At 53.2% G+C, this 19,532-nt stretch overlaps 6 protein-coding genes across 6 annotated transcripts; 4 read left to right on the top strand and 2 right to left on the bottom strand.

Annotated features, from left to right (window-relative positions):
* Positions 1–194: 194 nt before the first annotated feature.
* GT037_007450 (60s ribosomal protein l5) lies at positions 195–1,344 on the top strand (the record flags this gene model as incomplete). The annotated part of the gene is made up of 4 exons (XM_038932497.1): positions 195–203; positions 348–420; positions 472–625; positions 678–1,344. 4 exons carry the CDS (start codon positions 195–197, stop codon positions 1,342–1,344), a joined length of 903 nt encoding a protein of 300 aa, XP_038784985.1.
* Positions 1,345–2,256: 912 nt separating this feature from the next.
* GT037_007449 (uncharacterized protein) lies at positions 2,257–6,034 on the top strand (the record flags this gene model as incomplete). Its single annotated transcript, XM_038932496.1, has 3 exons — positions 2,257–2,347; positions 2,443–5,301; positions 5,352–6,034. 3 exons carry the CDS (start codon positions 2,257–2,259, stop codon positions 6,032–6,034), a joined length of 3,633 nt encoding a protein of 1,210 aa, XP_038784984.1.
* Positions 6,035–7,422: 1,388 nt separating this feature from the next.
* GT037_007448 (atp-nad kinase) lies at positions 7,423–9,369 on the bottom strand (the record flags this gene model as incomplete). Its single annotated transcript, XM_038932495.1, has 1 exon — positions 7,423–9,369. The coding sequence occupies one exon, from the start codon at positions 9,367–9,369 to the stop codon at positions 7,423–7,425; it is 1,947 nt and encodes a 648-aa protein (XP_038784983.1).
* Positions 9,370–10,720: 1,351 nt separating this feature from the next.
* On the bottom strand, positions 10,721–12,343 carry GT037_007447 (spermidine synthase; the record flags this gene model as incomplete). The annotated part of the gene is made up of 5 exons (XM_038932494.1): positions 10,721–10,909; positions 11,265–11,506; positions 11,607–11,995; positions 12,046–12,226; positions 12,313–12,343. The coding sequence occupies 5 exons, from the start codon at positions 12,341–12,343 to the stop codon at positions 10,721–10,723; spliced, it is 1,032 nt and encodes a 343-aa protein (XP_038784982.1).
* Positions 12,344–12,893: 550 nt separating this feature from the next.
* Positions 12,894–15,124, top strand: GT037_007446 (coatomer subunit epsilon; the record flags this gene model as incomplete). Its single annotated transcript, XM_038932493.1, has 5 exons — positions 12,894–13,124; positions 13,181–13,805; positions 14,135–14,507; positions 14,574–14,709; positions 14,765–15,124. 5 exons carry the CDS (start codon positions 12,894–12,896, stop codon positions 15,122–15,124), a joined length of 1,725 nt encoding a protein of 574 aa, XP_038784981.1.
* A 1,349-nt stretch (positions 15,125–16,473) lies between these two features.
* On the top strand, positions 16,474–19,441 carry GT037_007445 (tubulin-domain-containing protein; the record flags this gene model as incomplete). Its single annotated transcript, XM_038932492.1, has 8 exons — positions 16,474–16,645; positions 16,721–16,908; positions 16,959–17,138; positions 17,187–17,709; positions 17,869–17,914; positions 17,970–18,564; positions 18,613–19,002; positions 19,052–19,441. 8 exons carry the CDS (start codon positions 16,474–16,476, stop codon positions 19,439–19,441), a joined length of 2,484 nt encoding a protein of 827 aa, XP_038784980.1.
* Positions 19,442–19,532: the final 91 nt, after the last annotated feature.

Genomic DNA, 19,532 nt, shown 5'->3' with positions numbered 1-19,532 from the left:
TGTTCCAGTTTTGTCGTTGACGACCGAGACGGTGGTCACCCATCTCATGCCACTTGCATGGTCACCCACCTGGGAAGTCGCGACTTGCGCATCGATCGCTTAACACATGGTCCGAGCGTCCACTGCCCACTTCAATATCGTCTTGCGCCATCACGAACTTTCTCCTCAGCCAGTTCAACTAACAGCAGGTCAAGATGCCTTTCGTAAGTACGCCCTGAATTGCGCCCGCAATGCATCCCTCTATTCTATTGCCATCACGGCATCCCGCTTCGACCAAAGTCGAGTGGAGTCTTTGCGAGATGCTTCGAATGCGGGTTTGAAGCGCCAATCGCTGACTCTGTCAAAAGTCCAAGCTCCAGAAGAACGACGCCTACTTCTCGCGGTACCAAGTCAAGTACAAGCGCCGCAGGCAGGGAAAGAGTACGTATCCAACCAAGTGTTCAAATTGCGACAGCATCTGACAAGCCGCAGCCGACTACTATGCCCGCAAGAGGTTGATCACCCAGGCCAAGAACAAGTACAATGCGCCCAAGTACCGCCTCGTCGTCCGTTTCACCAACAAGGACATCATCTGCCAAATCGTCCACTCTGAGATTGGCGGTGACAAGGTCTTCTGCGCTGCCTAGTATGTTCCACGCGACTCTGGCTCCGTCTAGCCCACCACTAACAAACCACAGCGCCCACGAGCTGAAGGCTTACGGCATCACCCACGGTCTTACCAACTGGTCCTCCGCATACGCTACCGGTCTGCTCCTTGCCCGCCGTGTCCTCAAGAAGCTCGAGCTTGACGAGGCCTTCACTGGTGTTGAGGAGGCTGACGGTGAGTTCACCCTCACCGAGGCCGCCGAGGTTGATGGCGAGGAGCGCCGCCCATTCAAGGTCTTCTTGGATGTCGGTCTCACCCGTACCTCCACTGGTGCCCGTGTCTTTGGTGCCATGAAGGGTTGCTCCGACGGTGGTGTCTTCGTTCCCCACTCCGAGAACCGTTTCCCCGGTTACGACATTGAAGGCAAGGAGCTCGACGCCGAGACCCTCCGCAAGTACATCTTCGGTGGTCACGTCGCTGAGTACATGGAGACCCTCGCCGACGACGACGAGGAGCGCTACAAGTCTCAGTTCAGCGGCTACATCGATGACGACATCGAGGCCGACGGTCTTGAGGAGCTCTACCAGGACGCACACAAGCAGATCCGTGAGGACCCCTGGAAGAAGGAGGATGGCGATGCCCCCAAGAAGTCCAAGGACGAGTGGAAGGCCGAGTCCAAGAAGTACAGGAGCAACAAGCTCACCAAGGCCGAGAAGGAGGAGCGCGTCAAGGCCAAGATCGCCGAGATCACCGCTTAAGCTGTTGCTTCCTCTTCGTGATAGTTTGTTTTACCATAACAAAAGCAAGGCTCTGGCGTCTGGGGATGACATGGGAAGGATGCCTGCCATAGCAGGATACAAGTACTGTACTTAGCCTCACGACCTCAATGAGATGATGAGACGGCGCGCCGACATTGGCTACCACAACAAGATACCCCCTCAAAATCAATGTGCCCCTCCTGTTCAACGTGTCTGAAGCTTCCTCAAATAGCAACACGTGATACGCCCATGTGGACCGGCGACGGCCGACACCACATGGCGTGCTGTCGCGGGTTTGACCATGGTTGAGAGACCAACACGGCTTGCTTTTCATGTGCTGCCATGACGGTCAGCTGTTTCAGCGGCAACGGTAGCACCTGCGAGGGACATATAGCAGTCAGCGCTTTATTGGACGCGGTGCATCAGGCTGGGGGAGAGTGAGGCATGTGGATATGTGCCGATTCAGGGTGTGCGATTCAGGGTGTTTCAAAGACATGTAGCCCACAAGTATATAGGCAATCCTCGCAGTCGATCATGATGTCCCGCAGGATCTTTGACGCGATAGAGCTCGGTGTGGAGAGGAGAAGGAGACCCGAAGCAATCAGCCGACACCTTTCGTCATCGCCCGGCTCTCGCAGCTTGCACACAGCAGCGCACGTTCGCCCATAACATCGCATCGGCCGAATATCGCACAGAGCCACTCTCAGAAATCGCGCAGCAATTTGACGTGAGCGCAACGAGTCGTCCAGGTCGCATCTAGAACGTGGGCAGCGGCCATATCTTGAGGCTTTGCAGCATTTCCAATCGGCGGATTCGTGTGGACGCCCAGAGACCCCGCTGACTTCCGTGATCGCCTCACGGAGGCCATTTGCTGCAACCACGCTGACGCATGGCGATGCCCCTATATACACAATGACAGCCATTCAGACACCCGTCGACACTGCGTCAGCCATGGAGGACATTCACGGAGTCGATGTATCGTGGCTGCACCACTCAACTAGAGGTAAGTGAGGCCCGCTTACCCTGGGTGGAGACGTCTCGGCTTCGCGGCGCAACCCTGAGCTCGAGAGGCCGTACTAACATGTTGCGCCTGAGCAGACCATCACCATCGCCAGCAGGCGCCCTCGTCGCCAGGCCTCAGCAGAGATGCGCCTCCAAAGACATCGTCGCATGGTGGCATACCCGCCAGGCCCCGCCAGGACGAGCAGCAAATTCCTGAGCCGACACCGGCGACTGCGAGACCCGCATCACCGCCGCGCCCGCCCCCAGCTGCTGCATCCAGCGCAACTCCGCCCCAGAAGATACCACCAAAACGTCCAGCGCTGCTCAGCCGAGGCAGTGCCGACAAGAACGCCAGTGGGACCACGCCACCCGACTCAAAGAACAACTCGCGCCGCAACTCGTGGATGAACAGCATCAGCTCAAAGTTCTCGTCGCAAAACTCGCCCGCGCAAACCACACACACTCAGGCCCAGGGATCGCCCGCCACTGCCAACAGCGCCACTCATGCTTCTCCCTCGGCCAACGGTGCTCTGAACGGCATCCAGGCGGCGTCGGGAGGCAGCAACGGCGCTCCTGAGCCCTACATCCCACAACAGCCTAAGAGCTCCTTCGTCGGGAACGTACTGCGACGTCTGTCATCAGGTACACAGGTTGGCACCGCCGGCAAGGTCTACCCAAATGGAGGAATGTGCCCGCGAAAGGTCATGAATGTCGACCCCAACCGCGAGCGATGTCTCGTTCCTGAGCTGGATCAGAACAAACTGCGCAAGGTTGCATTCTGTGTCGATGTTGAGATTGCTGGAGGGCCAAAGTACAAAGACGACGTTGAAACAGACGACAAGAAGGTGAAGCGCAAGGACAAGAAGTTGAAGGAGCGTGGCGAGGGCGAGGCACTGAGGAACCCGGATGCTGTGGCCGAAGAGAAAGACAAGGATGGTGTCGTCGCCATCGCCCAAGAAGTCGTCGGCAACGATTCTGAGCCAAATCCCGAGGGCACTGTCTTGGACGAGGACAAGCAGGAACCAAGTAGGAAGAAAGAGAAGAAGAAGCGATCTGAGGCCGAGCGCAAAGAGCGGAAAGAGAAGAAACGCAAAAAGGCTGAAGAGAATGGCACAATCCCTATGGAACTCACCAGAGATGACGACAGCGCCAGTGCTGAAGGAATACCTGCTGCTTCCGGGGCACCGACTCCCCGCGCTCAGGACCGTCCGACGATTGACCCACTGCGCATCTACCGGAGATGTTGCCAGCTTCGCGAGTCTCCCATTCTCAAGCGCATTAGTGACCAGCTTGCGGCACCACGCGCGTGCTCCGTCGTTCAACCGGGCGTTGTCACTTGTCTAGATCTGACAGGCTCCAGATTGCAATTGGCAGATGTCTTGACTCTTTCCGACTGGCTCGCTATTGTGCCGGTTAAGAAGCTGTTTTTAGAGGACGCGGACTTGAATGACGAGAAGATACGAGTCATACTCGCAGGTCTCCTGGCCGCCAAAGTCCCAGAGCCTCCAAAACGGCGCGATCCGTCCAATGGCGATACCCAGGACGGACTATGCCAGCAAGGCTCATGCGCGGTCAAGAAGCTGGTTCTCAAGAACAACCCAAAGATCACAGCTGAAGGCTGGAAACACATCGCACTGTTTCTGTACATGTGCAAGTCCATCATGGCCATCGACGTGTCCATGATACCATTTCCCAGGTCTCGACCACAGGTGGCTTCTCCGCCAACTAACAGCACACAAGCACCGTCTCCCACCAAGGACAGCAGATCGGGAGATGTGGCTGAAATCTTTTCCAAGGCTATTTCCGAACGGTTGGGCGGTTCAGAGCTCCAAGAACTAGCCATGGCCGAATGCAACTTGACCTCCTCGAGCATCCGCAAAATCATCGACGGCTGCGTCATCAGCGGCATTCAACGTCTAAGTCTCGCGACGAATGATATCGACGCCGAAGGCTTGGAACATGTCCTGCATTACTTGCGCTCTGGTGTCTGTCAAGGAATTGATCTTGGCGGAAACGACCTACGATCATTGATGGACAAGATCTGTGACAGCATCAAGCACTGCCAGAACAGTCCGCTGTGGGCACTGTGCTTGCAAGACACTGGTCTCACCCCAGAAGCGCTCAAGACACTCATACCAACTCTAATTTCCCTACCATCCTTCAGATTTTTGGACCTGTCGCATAACAGGGGTCTTTTCTTGGGTCAGACTTCGTTGTGTCTTCTGAGAAAATACATGCCTCAGTTTAAGGAGCTGAAACGGATACATCTGGTGAATGTCGACATGAAGCCCGAAGATGCTATCGCCATCGCGGAAATTCTGCCGGATTGTCCTCATATCGCACATATCAACATTCTTGAAAATCCGGAGATCACTCGTGTTGCAACCTCAACAGACGAGGAGACACAAGAAGAGGCTGCCGCACTATATGCATCGTTGACTCTGGCGGCTAAGTTATCCAAGTCGCTTATATGCATCGACGTGGACATTCCAGCTCCTGAACAAGGCGAAGTGATCAAAGCGCTTGCGAAGCAAGTCGTAGCTTACTGCTTACGCAATATTGAATCCATCAACGAAGTGCCAGAGCTCCGAGCAGCTCCGAAAGAAGTCGAGGTTCCCGATATTCTCATGCGTCTTGTTGGTCCGGAGGACAGTGACTACAAGGAAACCGATAACGCGTCAGATACTGCGGACAATGACTACATCGTTGGGGGCACAGGCATTGCTAAAGCGCTCAGCTACTGTCTCTCTCATAAGGAGACCGATCTTCGCCGAGTGTCAGTCCCAGTCAGTGGTACCTCTACTCCGAGGAGTAGAAGCAGGGTACCAGTGCTTGAGGAGCCAAGCAAGGCCAGAGCCATGTCCAAGGATCTCCTCGAGACAGCGCGGAATACGCGAAACAGGATTCAGCCTGCACTTATCAGAGAGGCGAAGGGTGGCAATGACCTGAGCTACCGTAGGTTTCATGATCTTTCCGTCGTGCCGATGTGGCTAACATGTTGATAGGTCGTTTGCTTTTCCTGGACCAAACACTTCAAGGCATGATCCAACGCTTCGAAGACGAATACCCAGAAACGCGTCTTCAGCCATCTGATGCCGCTTCTACTACAAGCTCCAAACTCAGCAGCTCACCGCCCACTTCCGCTGTACCGACACTCGAGAACAGTGTGTCGACAGACTTCACAGCTGCTGAATCAGACGAAGACGAGCCCTCTACCCTACGCTCACGCCACAATTCCGATGTCTCTCTTGCATCTCGCCATATGTCGCTTGAGGAAGGACGTCTTCACCGGTTTGGCCACCGCGTACGCACCGGTCTTCTCAACCCGTCACGTCCCACGACTCCCGACGTCTCCGAAAATCACGTCTCCTTCATCTCAGGTACGGCAGATGACCAAGGCCTTCCCGAACATCTCCTCGCCATGCGCGCGTACTTCCAGAACCACAGTGGTGACGAGATGAGGCAAATGATTGAGGGTAAAGGCTGGGAACAGGCTTTCAATAGCGTCGTGGAGAACGCTGAGGAATTGAGGAACCTCGAGAAAGAGGACCCACAGCAATTTAAAATCTTCAAGGAGAGTCAAATTGCAGCCTTGAAGAATCGCAATCCGGATATTTTTGCACCAGGAGAAAGGGAGGGGACGAATATGGAAGGGAATCGGGGGGATGACTTTGCTATCGAGGACTAATTATGAGGTGGGGAGTTTGGGAAGGGCTGATGGGAGGATTGGTGGTTACTGGGAAGTGTAATCAGTATAATTTCTCCACCGTTGACTTGAGCTTGAAGGTTGAGGCGCTGGAGCGCGCCCATCAGCTCAAGAGTTCATTCTTTGTAAATTTGTAACATACAGCTACATGACATGCTGATTCAACTATGATTCCCATATCACGGTATCTCTATCCTCGACAGCTGAAACACGTCACATATGTTTCCTGCTATTCGTCGCGTTTTCCTGGGTCATCTCTTCTCGGCTTGATAGCCTCGTAGCCACAGTCTCAGGTATGAAGAGGCTCTTTTGCCTTCCTATTTCCCTTCTGATTTCCTCCTTTTTCTTTATCACACCCTTGCTGAACTATTATTGGAAACTTATTGCTCCACATACATGACTTGGCAGTTCTTTTCACCCTCGGTGCCTGGGTGATTTGATTCTGCAGTAGGTATTTAACTTGGATGTATGGCGTAGTAGGTGTCGGCGTCAGTGTTGGTAGTGGTGTAGGAACTGGCTGAGGCATCTATACCGGCACCTCCGTCTCCAACGCTGCATATTGGCTCAGTCGTCTTTGGGAACTTATCTGGAGGTCGCTATTGTGGCGAAGGTCGCTCGTGGTTGTCGCGACAGTGGTCCAAAGGCGCTTGCGTTGCGTGCGCGCATGATGGAACAAACATGTTACATCGTGACGAGACTCGGACGCTGTTTAGACTGGAGCAGAGGGATGACGGTTCTAATGTATGTTGAATACGAAGCTTGATCATGTGTTGATCAGGCAGTAAGGTTATCAAAACGCCGTCCGGTTCTTGGCCCAATGCATTACGGTTCAGAGGAAGGGACTCTATTTATCTCGATCCTAGCTGTAACGGATCAGTATACGTGAGCTAGGGTGCCGTATTATAGATCGAGTTGGCAGAGGTAACGCTCAGATCGGACCAGGGAAATGACGATATCGAGAGAGTGGGCCGACGTGTATCAGAAGATCAAGAGCATATCATAGTCAAGGGAGGTAGGCAAACGCACCAAACCAACATCGCCATTTTGCCATCAGGCTCCAATATATATTGGCACTATCACCAAAACCATCTACATACTTTCTAAGGATATCATAGCTTGAGCAAGTTACATGCCCACGAACACTTCTTCTAAAAGATAATCCAAGCAAGCGAATGACGTGAAATAATGCTGGAAAGATGCTTATGTGTCGTGTGCAATTCAACGAACATCATGTACAAGATAAAAAAAGAAACCACCGGGACCCGCCCAAGCAGCACTACGATGCGTGAGTGGATAACCAGTGGAAGAGAAAAAACAACTTCCTTCACACCATTATGCACATATCCGACTCTTTCCAGTGAGGGCAGAGCCTACAAGAAGGGTAGCACTACACCCTTCCTTATTGGGCTTCCCCTGCCATCGACAGTGCTACCTTCAGCGCTGTATCCAGAATCGCGATCGACGTCGTCGTTGTCAAAGTCGATGTCAAAGTCGGGTTCCTTCTCCTCCTCAGCCTCTTCGTCATCGTCGCCATCCCAGGCTTTCTGTGTCGCACCGCGCGAATTCCATCGTAGTGTACGGCTGATGCTATCGAACCATTCGGTTGGCTGCGAGAGTACGGTAGGAAATGGGTACTGAGAAGCGGCGATGGTGACGTGGTCGCCTTGACGGAGTTCGACACGGCCCTTGCCGTCGAAGGCGCAGTAGGCGGTAGCCCGGGACTTGAGAGGTACCGCGATGCGGAGGAGCATGCTGTCATTAAGCAGCATGGGGCGGAAGGAGAGAGTATGCGGGCAGATGGGTGTCAGGAGGATAGCAGGGATATCCGGGTGCACGAGAGAGCCACCTGCAGAGAGCGAGTATGCTGTTGAACCGGTAGGCGTCGAGAAGATAACACCGTCTGCTTGCACAACAGTAAGCAGGTTGTTATCGCCGTAGAGCTCGAGGTTCGAGACATAGGGTGATGGGCCGCGGTCGATGACAAGCTCGTTGAGTACCTCGAATTGCTCAGCTTCAATGTGCTGAGGTGATCCTTGGGCAACGTTCTTCTGGTAGCGGTATACTGTGCAGGTGAAGCGCATGCGCAGATTCACACGCATACCAGTCTCACTCATGATCTTGTCGAGCGCTGGCCTATACTGCGCGAATTCAAAGTTTGTAAGGAAACCAAGGCTGCCGAGCGAGAAGGACAGAATCGGCGGTACGATGCGCTGGAAGAGCCACGAGGTGAAAAGTACGGTGCCGTCTCCACCAAGAGTAAGAACAAGATCGAAGATCTCTGGTGTTTCCCAGCACAGGTCTGGTGTCCACCAACGAAGCATGTTCTCGTAGCGTTTGTCTTTGGCCAACAAAGAGGCAGCATCGAAGCGCTTCGACTTGCGCAGCTTGTGGTCTACGTAGACGTTCACTCCAACGTCTGAGCCATAGCGCGAGGTAGTCATGAGCCATTCCGCCAACTCGCGCGTAAGGTATACAAGATTGTTGTCGCGAGCCTTGGTGACAATCATAACATTGCGTACCGTCATCTTGATGGGTCGACGCTGCAGCTGCTTCGACACCTCACGGACACTGTTCGCAGTCTGCATGAGTCTTGAATGCGATATTGTGTCATCCTCGGACATCTCTTCCATGACCTTTCCCAGGTTCACAGCCTTGTCAAACTTCTTATGGAAAAAGCATGGCGATGCGAGCGCAGCCATCTTGCTTGCAGAAAGGTCCGCAGAGTGCAATTCAAGTTCGGAAAGCGCTTTTGCAAGTTGCGAATGCGTGATGCTCTTTGAACGCGCATTCTTCCCTCCATTCTCTGAGCCTTCCATGACGGAATCCATGGACTGTTGTGTCGCCGATGAAGGCGGAGGCCGAGACTGTAACGCCTTAAGAAGAGTCTGGCGGGGTATCGCGGAGTCGATTGATTGCGCGTTCTTGCGGTGCTTCCGAACGCGGTTCTCACCAAAAGACGGGATGCGCGGGAGGACGGAGAGGTTCTCGATGGAGGAGGACTTGCTGATAGCGGTGGGGTCTTCTTTGCGGGAGGATTCGTCCGATGTCAGACTGGCTGGGTGTTGTGTTACAGCGGGCGTACCGCCAATTTCTGTGGTTACTACCGATGCATTATACGGCGCGTCCTGGGGGCAGTGGACGCTGGTCTGCGGAGGCTGTGGAGACTCTGGGCGGGTGGGATTATTAAATGAGGCATCGGCATCGACGGGGTTAAGGTCGCGGTCGGAGAAACTTGAACTGGCCGCCTGTGGGGACAGGAGCGGGTGAACCTTGGCCGGACTAAACGGCTCCCCATTCTTGAGTGTCGCCGACAACATCGTAGCTTGATTTTGCGTTACTGATCGAGCGCCCGTTAATCGCGCTTAGTCTTTCGGGGTGTTTAGTTGTAGACCTTGGCGGATAGGATATTAACCGGCGTTTTTGTTCGGCTGCGGCGGCGGGAATATGTACAGCGAAAGATGAACGTATCCAGACGGTTCAGTCGAAAATAATAAATGCTCCAGGCAAAAACGAAAGGGGAACACAAAGGAAGCGATGGATCGTGCTACTGCATGGGCGCGAGTCGTGAGGTTGTGTTTGTGATAGCTGCTAACGGTGACCGAGGTGATGTGACGACCAGCGAACCGTGTAACCGGAAGTGAAGGTAAAGATTATAATGAAGGAAGAGCCCGGCTCGACCTGGTTAGATAAGAGAGAAACGTACAAAGTGTACACGACGGGACGTCGTGTTGCCGAAAGAGCGAAGGCGCAATTGGGGGAAAGACAGTGGTGCAGCTTGAGGCAGGTGTTAGGCACGATGCGAGACCTACTATATTCAATCCGCATCTGCAAGACATCTCTGCCACCGCTATTCTGGAGCATTGCCACATCACGATCCAATGCGCCAGCCTCAAACGAAGGGTACCGCCCATCTGTAGCGGCTAGCCCGCCGTGAATTTTGTGACACCTCGCGTGTCACAAACTCGTGGGTCCACGCCGGAGCATCTACCAAACATAGAACGAAGCTTCATTCTATTCCGCGATCTTGACACAGATTCCAACGGCCTAGGCGGCCCAGAAGTTCCTTTCAGCCTGTCTTCTAAGGCACGCTCCACCGCATGGTCACTTCGCTCGACTGTCAGAATCCTTCGATGACCCTGAGCGTTCATGGCTGACAAGCGCTCCCTCATGGGAAAGTCTCAGTCATCGGCTCATACCGACACTCTCCGCGTTTGATCCACACTTCGTTTAGAAAAGCCACAGCGGGTATCATGATTAGGAGCAAACTGTATTCGAGATTCACTATGAATCGCATCGCCGCAAAGTTATGCCACCTGCCGGCTGGACGAGCAGAGATGGACGAAACAACCCAAATTTGGACTAGTCCCTCTATAATCATACCTCTTTGCTTCGAACTCCCATCTGGTACAGGAGAAGTTTAGGCGAGACAGCTTGCTCCTCGCTAATTGTAGACCTTTGCGACACACTTACCAGGCGAGTGTGTACTGCATGAAATCGCTGCCGTTAGTACCGATGGTCCACAGACCTCATACGCCACGCATGGCTGTTACATGGAGTCGAGATATGGCAAGCGTTTACGGCAAATGTCGCGTGGAACACAGAGTGAAGTGGGCTCATACTCGCTACCAGTATGGTTGCAATGACCGCCCCCGCGCTGTTTCTGTCCACTCACAGGCGGGTCAGCGTATGTTTGCCTTCAGGCTCAAGCTGGTGCTGAAACTCGCGCATGTCAATCTCCTTAGGAGCCACCCGAGACCTCCCGAGACCTTCAACTGCCGGAGTGTTGCTGAGCACTGGTAACTTGGGGCGGCGGTCCGAAGCGCAAGAAGTAAACAGGCGCTTACGACTGTCTCGTGGCTATCTTAGTTGGGTATCCAACATGAGTGAACAACATGTATGACTCGAGATATTCCATCCAGAGGGGTAGACATAGTGGCAATGGCGAGTACGGGATGAAGCAGAGGGCGAGGAAACTAAAATCGTGAGGATGTGAACCTGGCTATTTGACAGAAGTTGAGAAGCGTAGAAGTTGGCGAAAAAGTCGTGGCACGTAACTGAGACGAAGTTTTGAAGTATTGTTGGGTGAATGTACATGACTCTACAGTCTTTTGGTATTCATCACATATCGTGGTATCTAGTGAAGTCGTAACGAAAAGAAATTCGACAAGCGAGACACTTATTGGAGAGCCTTGCGAGCGAAAGTAGGCAGAACGAAAGCTGCCTCGTGGATCTCCTTGCTGTAGTACCTGCAAAGTTGCTCCTCCTCGTCGGTGGACCAGCTGCGGAGGGGCTTCTTGAGGTCGCGGTTGGCGTCCTTGCTGCATACCATGAAGCCGATTTGGCCGGAGGGGTAGGTAGGGATAGTGGTGTAACCGTACTCGACGTTGGGGAAGACCTCCTTGCAAGCTTTCTTGAGATTTACAATGAGGGGCATGTGAAGCCATTGGTTTTCGGCTACATGGGAATGTTAGCCATTGACCAGAACAGCACCTTCCCGGCGCGTGGAGGTCTTCGAAAAGTGAACTTGTAACGAGTGGACAAGGAGAGGGCTTACAACCTTGGGTGGTAATGACACCGCCTTCGCGGAGTGCGCCGTTAAGCAGCTCGAAGTATGACTTCTGGAAGAGAGCCTCAGCGGGACCCTCTGGGTCGCTGGAGTCAGTGATGATAACGTCGAATTCGCCCTTCTTGTCCTCGAGGAACTTGAAGCCGTCACCAACGATGGTGGTGGTCTTGGGGTGCTCGAAGCCGACGGACATGCCGGGGAGGTACTGCTTGGAAAGACGGATGACAGCCTCGTCAATGTCGCAGAGGGTGGCCTCCTTGACACAGTCGTGCTTGACAACCTCACGGAGGACACCACCGTCACCGCCGCCAATTACCAAGACCTTCTCAGGGTTGGGGTGGGAGTTCATGGCAAGGTGGGTGATCATCTCCTGGTAGCTGTTCTATCGTCAACCATTGTTCGTGCCTTCCAACCAGGTGTGACATACGAGAACTCGTCGCGCTCGGTGCATTGGATGACGTTGTCGAGGACGAGGACGGTGCCGTAGTTGGTGGACTCGAAGATGAGAACGTCCTGGTACTGGCTCTTCTCGTGGTGAAGAACCTCCTTGACCTGGAGGGTCATGGCCTGACCGGGCCACATGCCGGAGATCTCGCGGAACCAGCCATCTATAGCAGAATAGTTAGTCATTGAGCCTGGAAAGGGTGGGGTGTCCAATTGATTCGTGAATCTGGTAGAACGCGACTTGACTTACCCTTGATGGTAGGGTGTTCAATAGCAGGCATCTTGAAAAATCTGTGGGTTGAAAAAGAAGGGTAGAGTAGAGGACGTGATCGTTTACGGAAGTAAACAGAAGATTGACAGAGCTGTCGCCGGATATATATGGGGACCTTCAGGTTTGCGGAGTTTTTCCTTGTGTTTGCGTTGGGCACAATTTTCTAGGTCTATGCACGTCACTGGCCGCGCGCGGTACCTGCCCCGCCATCCCCCACCAAGGTCATCCCGGGAAGGTCCAGCCGCAGGGCATCTATATTGGCTGGCATTATCTCCACGACTGCCAGACTGGTCCACGCTTTACGACTGACATCTGACTTGTCTTTTCTGTGTAGTTGTCACGGACAGCCGGAGTAGTTGTAAGGCCGATTTGATGTAGAGGGTTCCTGGGGGATGGCTGCCTGATGACGAGGGCGGCCGTACGCCTGGCACTATCACGAAACCGGATACTGACTGCATGTCTGAAGAAGCATAAAGACATGGCCTACGATGAGTTTGCGAAAGTTATTGGGAAGTGCCAATACCACTGGATTTATTCTAAAACATACAAGCAGCGCAACCATGACCGAAGCCGCCCAAGTACAAGATCCGGCTCAGGAAGAGCGCAGTTCTGTGCAGCAGATTCTCGAGACCAAAGAATATGAAACGAATCCCGAGTTGCTACCATGGTACACCAAAGAGCTTGAGGAGCCAAGTCCTGCGACAAGAGACATTTTTGAGAAGTATAGCAAGATACCACCGGCGGATGTAGTCACTCACATTAAACGTGTGAGAGATGACGCATTTACGGTTGTGAGTTTGGGTACCCATTGGGCAACAAGAGCACAACTGTGTTGACAATGTAATAGTTCCCGTATCCTTGCCTGGGAAACTGGGGCTTCTTGAATTTCTCCATTGGGGTGAACCCCGCCTACCAGGAAGTTCTCAGTCGGATCAAGAGCGGGGAAAAATTCCTCGATCTGGGATGTTGTATGGGCCAGGATGTCCGCAAGTTGGTTCATGATGGCGCCCCCTCAGAGCATATGTATGCATCCGATCTCAAGAAGAACTTCTGGGGAATTGGTTATCATATGTTCTTGGACAAGTCAACCCTGCAGACGCAATTTGTGGAAGCCGACATCTTTGACACCGACTCGGCGCTGAAGCAGATGGATGGGAAGATGGATGTGATCAACGCCGCGTCCTTCTTTCACCTGTTCGACTGGGACCAACAGGTGAGGGCAGCCAAGCGTGCTGTTCAGTTGTTGAAGCCAGTATCTGGAAGCCTTATTGTTGGACGACAGGGCGGCAAGCCTGAAGCTGGCAGTTTCGCACATGTCATGAAGGAGATGACTGCTTTCTGGCACAATCCTGAGTCGTGGGCGAAGATGTGGAAGCAGGTTGGAGACGAGACTGGAACAGATTGGGTGGTTCAAGCTGTACTTGGCGAGGAAGATCTATCAAAGAGGATGAAGACTAGTCTGGTGCCTGCTGGTACGAGATTCATGACTTTCACTATTCGTAGAGTGTAGAAGACTAGTCGGACGAATACATTGGCTGGCATAGCATCGTGGCAGCCAGATGGGGATGCGGAGCAGCAGCCAATGAGCGTCGCTTAGGGTCCGAGCAAGGAAGCCAAACTCAATCTGGCTTCATCACCACCATTGCATCTCCAATCTAGAAGCCATTGACACGAAACATTGCAGTCGCTCACCATACAAAGCCACTCCACAAGCACTACAATCATGGACCCCTACTCACCCGAGGGAGGTTCGTTGGACCACCAGCCACACCAGCTCAGAGCCCCACTAATGTCTATCCAGAGCTCATAAACATCCACTCGGCCTTCCACGCCGGCGCCTACCAGCAGGTTCTCGATTTCGATACTTCAAATTTCTCCTCGTCAAATGCGCTTCCCCTTCGCGTCCTCCAGCTCCGCAGTCGAATCGCGCTCGGCCAAGCACAAGCCGTCTCCAACGAACTCGCATCCGAGAAGACACCAGATCTGATCGCAGTGAAGCTGCTAGCCGACTATGAGCAGTCCAAGGACGTAGTAGGTCAGGCGAAGAAGCTGGCAGAGCAACATGGGCAGGACAACTTGACGGTGCAGCTTTGCGTGGGCATGATATTAGAAAGAGCGGGCGAGACTGAGGCCGCGCTCAATGTGTTGAGCAAGCACCAAGGCAGTTTGGACGCGTACGTCATGCAGATTCCTCTACGTGCCTCATGTCATGAGAGAGTCAGTGGCTAACGTCTAGGTAGCGTTGCACTCATCGTACAAATCCACCTCCAACAAAACCGCACAGATCTCGCTGCAAAAGAGGCTCAGCGTGCACGGAAATGGGCACAAGATAGCCTGCTTGTCAACATCGCCGAGAGTTGGGTTGGCATGCGAGAAGTACGTTCTCCTTTACGACCGTCACTATTAGACTTACCATTAACATCCCATTCAGGGCGGCGAGAAGTACCAATCTGCATTCTACGTCTTCGAGGAACTAGCCACGAGCTCTCAATCCACCTCCCCACACTCCCTCGTCGCACAGGCCGTATCAGAACTCCACCTCGGCCGCCTCCCGGAAGCCGAAGCCGCTCTACAACAAGCGCTTTCCATCGACGGCACTTCTGCCGACACACTCGCCAACCTCATCGTCCTTAACACGCTGCTTGGTAAGAAGGAGGACGCTGAGCAACTCAAGTCACAATTGCAATCTTCTGCACCACAGCATAGGGCTATTGCAGACTGGGCGAGCAAGAAAGAGGAGTTCGCAAAGGCGGCAGCAAAATACACGCCAAAGTTCGAGGTTGCCTCATAGGAGGAGCGGGTAGTGCACGGAGAAATGGATGCTGAGGGTAATGCTTTCGCGCATTTGGTGTCTACGGGAGTAGCCCAAGATTAGACGTAGGGAGACATGGTTCAATGTACACCCCTCGAGATGAATGTGACAATACCGAGTCGAGTCTAGACGCTTGTCAGTCTCTATAGTGCATTAAGATTCGTCGAGTCCACACATGGCTTGAGATGTCATAGCAAGACTTTGAAACTCTTCGAGACCGCAGTATCTAGACCTTCGTGTTATCTGTCACTGATCTCACTCATACACTTTTTCAAGGGTAAACCATCACTAACCTCATCATTAGCAATCTCCAATGGGAACCAAGCACCCCGCCACATGTGCTCTACTCATCTACGGCTCAATCCTACCCGAAAGCGCCACGCGCCATTTCGTATGGCTGGCCTTATAGGCTGCCTGCAAGCATCTTACAATTGGGAGATTACCATCTCAACAAGCGTGACACGATAAGCATAAAGCGGTCAACGGTATGACCAGCCTTGACGAACTCGCATGCATGTAGACGGGAAGTCATCATCCTCCTGACAGCCAGCACGTGCGCAAGCTTCAAAGCAAGGACGTGATCGACGCGCCACGCGCATCTAGCGGTAGATCCACCCACGGCACCGGATTTGATGGAATTTCACCACTTCTTCCATTACACTAGCACCGTCCATGTTGGTACTACCCTTTTTCGAAGCGATCAAGTTGCACGAAAGCGCGTAAAGGGATAATCCCTATTTCGTAACCCAGGAAGATTCATGTTATACGTTGCCTTAGCTGACACGTTGAATGCGTGAGAAGGGATGCATGCTGCAACTCCAACTGTCTTAGTGGCGCCGGGAGCTGATACATCCGGGACTCATGGAGACCATCATGGAACGAAGCTTAGCTGGGCTTGCTAGCCAATGCGGGACGCAGGTCTTCTCCATCGGTCTGCGCTTTCCAGCCTACCATGCCCGTTGCGGTAACATGGGTGGCTGATTTTGGAACAGATTCGGTGTCCTTGAGAGTGTGGGTTGGGCGAGGGTCCTGCACGGCGCTTTTGAGATGTTGCGGCGCACGAGTGCGCGTTCGGCGGCACCCGTAAGGGAAGGGTCTTTGAGATTCCGCGCCGCAAATTTGCCTTGCAGGTGTATAATGTGGAGATGGAAGATTGATTGTGCTTGCAGGTGTGGATATTTGTAACCTTTGCCTTGACGCTGAACTTGCGCATGCGTTTGTTCATACCTTTCATTGTACATACATTTCCCATCTACGCTATTGTGCTTATTCCCGAAAACTCCGCTCTTGTCCGCTTTCGGAACTGCCGGGCCAGAAAGCATTTCGTCATGTCTGAGATCAAGACAGACGTTGGCGGCGTCGACAGCGCATTCGACGTACAAACACCAATCCTCGAAAACATGGTCGTAGGGGTACCGCCAGTGTTTGAAGGGCTCACCAAGCAGCTCGACAAGATTGTTGAGCAGCCACTGCTCGGTCCGAAAGCCAAGTTCCCCACAGGTTAGGAAACCTACTGTAGTCCCGGACTGCGACTCTGTGTGTGTGTGTGTGTGTGTGTGTTGACCAACTGTATAGCTACGTTTGCATTTGGACGTAAAAATGTGTCTGGCAGGCGGTTACCACAGGCTATTGCCCACCGAGGGTACAAGGCCAAGTTCCCCGAGAACACTATGGGGGCGTTCAAGGGAGCAGTTGAAGTAGGCGCAGAGGGTCTGGAAACAGACGTACATCTGACGAAAGATGGTGTAGTCGTATTATCTCATGTGAGTCTATCCGACGACGGTGCGTTGACGGCAGACTGACTCTGCCTTAGGACAAGGACCTGAAGCGGTGTTTTGGCAGAGACGAGAAGGTTATAGACTGCAACTATGAGTTCATAAGTAAGCTGAGGACGTTGAAAGAACCCCACGAGAAGATGCCTCGTCTCTTGGATCTGCTCGAGTATCTTGCACAACCTGGACTCGAAGATATCTGGGTGTTGCTCGATATCAAGGTATGCATTACTGGTCTGTTTGTACAGCCTCACACTGATAGCGTACAGCTTGACAACAACGCGGACGATGTGATGCGCTTGATTGGTGACACAATTCGGAGTGTGGCTCCGTCACCATCTAGGCCATGGCAGAAGCGTATCGTGCTAGGGTGCTGGGCAGCCAAGTACCTTCCGCTATGCTCACGGTACCTGCCTGGCTTCCCAATCTCGCACATTGGCTTCTCAACGCTGATTGCGTCGTATTTCTTTACTGTACCGAACGTCTCTTTCAACATGGCACAGGCCATTCTCATGACGCCATGGGGTCGGCTGTTTATACGGAAAGCTCAGAGCGACGGTCGGCCCGTGTACGCATGGACGGTGAACGAGGAGAGCCGGATGCGATGGGACATACGGCACGGCCTTGATGGCGTCGTGACGGACGACCCGAAGCTCTTTCTGGAGGTTCGGAAGTCGTGGAACGAGGGAACGAGAGACGGGGTGACGATGATGACATGGCTGGACGTGCTGCGGATCAACTTCTTCTGTCTGATATACACGGTCTTGTTCCAGTGTTACTTTGGGTTTCAGCGTAAGTCACTCGTCAAGATAAGAGAGGAGGAGGAGCAGTAGTAGATTATGCAATGCGATGAAATATCAGCATGTCCGAGTATAAGTTGTGTCAAGTGAGGAAAGCTATGACGGCAGGGCGCAAACATTTGGCGACCCGACGCGTGCACCCCGCCCAAAGCGCGTTCGCAGCCCACCACGTCGCTGATCAAGACCACAATGCCTAGGTACGCCTGTGTAGCTAGCAGAATGCGCTCACGTGTTGTAGCTAATCCATGCCAGAGAAATCATAACACTGCAGGCTGGCCAATGCGGCAACAGCGTCGGGCAGCAGTTCTGGCAGCAGCTCTGTCAAGAACACGGTATCAATCGCGATGGCAACCTCGAGGACTTTGCGACCGAGGGCGGTGACCGCAAAGACGTCTTCTTCTACCAGTCAGACGACACCCGCTACATTCCACGCGCCATTCTTCTGGATCTCGAGCCCAGAGTCCTCAATTCCATCCAGTCGAGCGCCTACAAGAACATCTACAACCCCGAAAACTTCTACATACACAAGGATGGCACCGGCGCCGGAAACAACTGGGGCATGGGCTACAGCATGGGCGAGCAGGTGCACGAGGACATTTTGGATATGATTGACCGTGAGGCTGACGGCTCAGACTCACTCGAGGGTTTCATGATGCTGCACTCCATCGCTGGTGGTACTGGATCCGGTCTCGGCTCATACATGCTCGAACGACTGAACGACAGATTCCCAAAGAAGCTGATCCAGACATACAGTGTCTTTCCCAACACACAGGACGGCGACATCGTCGTCCAACCATACAACAGCTTGCTGAGCATGAGACGCTTGACACAAAACGCAGACTCCGTGGTGAGTAGACCCCAGCATCAATCCCATACCTACGTACTGAATTTTCAGGTTGTCCTCGACAACGGAGCCTTGACAAGGATTGCCGCAGACCGACTGCATGTCATGAACCCCTCATTCGAGCAGACCAACCAGTTGGTGTCCACCGTCATGTCCGCCAGTACCACGACCCTCCGTTATCCTGGATACATGCACAACGACCTTGTGGGTATCGTTGCATCGCTCATTCCCACACCGCGCTGTCATTTCCTCATGACTTCTTACACCCCCTTCTCCGGCGAGAACGTAGAGCAGGCCAAGACGGTTCGCAAAACAACCGTCTTGGACGTTATGAGACGACTCTTGCAGCCCAAGAACCGCATGGTCTCTACAAACCCCACCAAGAAGAGCTGCTACATGTCCATTTTGAACATTATCCAGGGAGAGGCCGACCCTTCAGATGTACGTCTCCTCCAGTTGCTTACTTGAATTCACCTCATTGACTACCTAGGTGCACAAATCGCTTATGCGCATTCGCGAACGTCGTCTCGCTACCTTTATACCGTGGGGGCCCGCCTCTATTCAAGTCGCCTTGACGAAGAAGTCTCCCTACGTGACCTCCTCACACCGAGTTTCGGGACTTATGCTTGCGAATCACACAGGTATCGCCACACTCTTCAAGCGAATAGTAGCGCAATACTCCACGCTCAGAAAACGTAACGCTTTCCTTGAGAGCTACAAACGTGAAGTGCCCTTCAAAGATGGTCTCGGCGAATTCGATGAAGCTAAGGAAGTTGTACAAGGTCTAATTGCAGAATACGAAGAGGCTGAGGATGCCGACTATCTGACCAAAGAGACAGCGCCGCCTGCAGCTGAAGCTGACGATGCGAGAGTGGGCTAAATGACATCTGAGCGATTTTGCATTTGGCGTCGGCGTCATAGGTCGGTGTAGCGGAGTTAAGGGTACCCAAGTTGAGGTTCATTTGAGGCGT

This window comes from Alternaria burnsii (assembly GCF_013036055.1).
Source record: "Alternaria burnsii strain CBS107.38 chromosome Unknown 715, whole genome shotgun sequence".
Lineage (NCBI taxonomy): Eukaryota > Fungi > Ascomycota > Dothideomycetes > Pleosporales > Pleosporaceae > Alternaria > Alternaria burnsii.
Note: the sequence above shows the minus strand (reverse complement) of the source record. Positions and strands in the feature narration are given on the sequence as shown.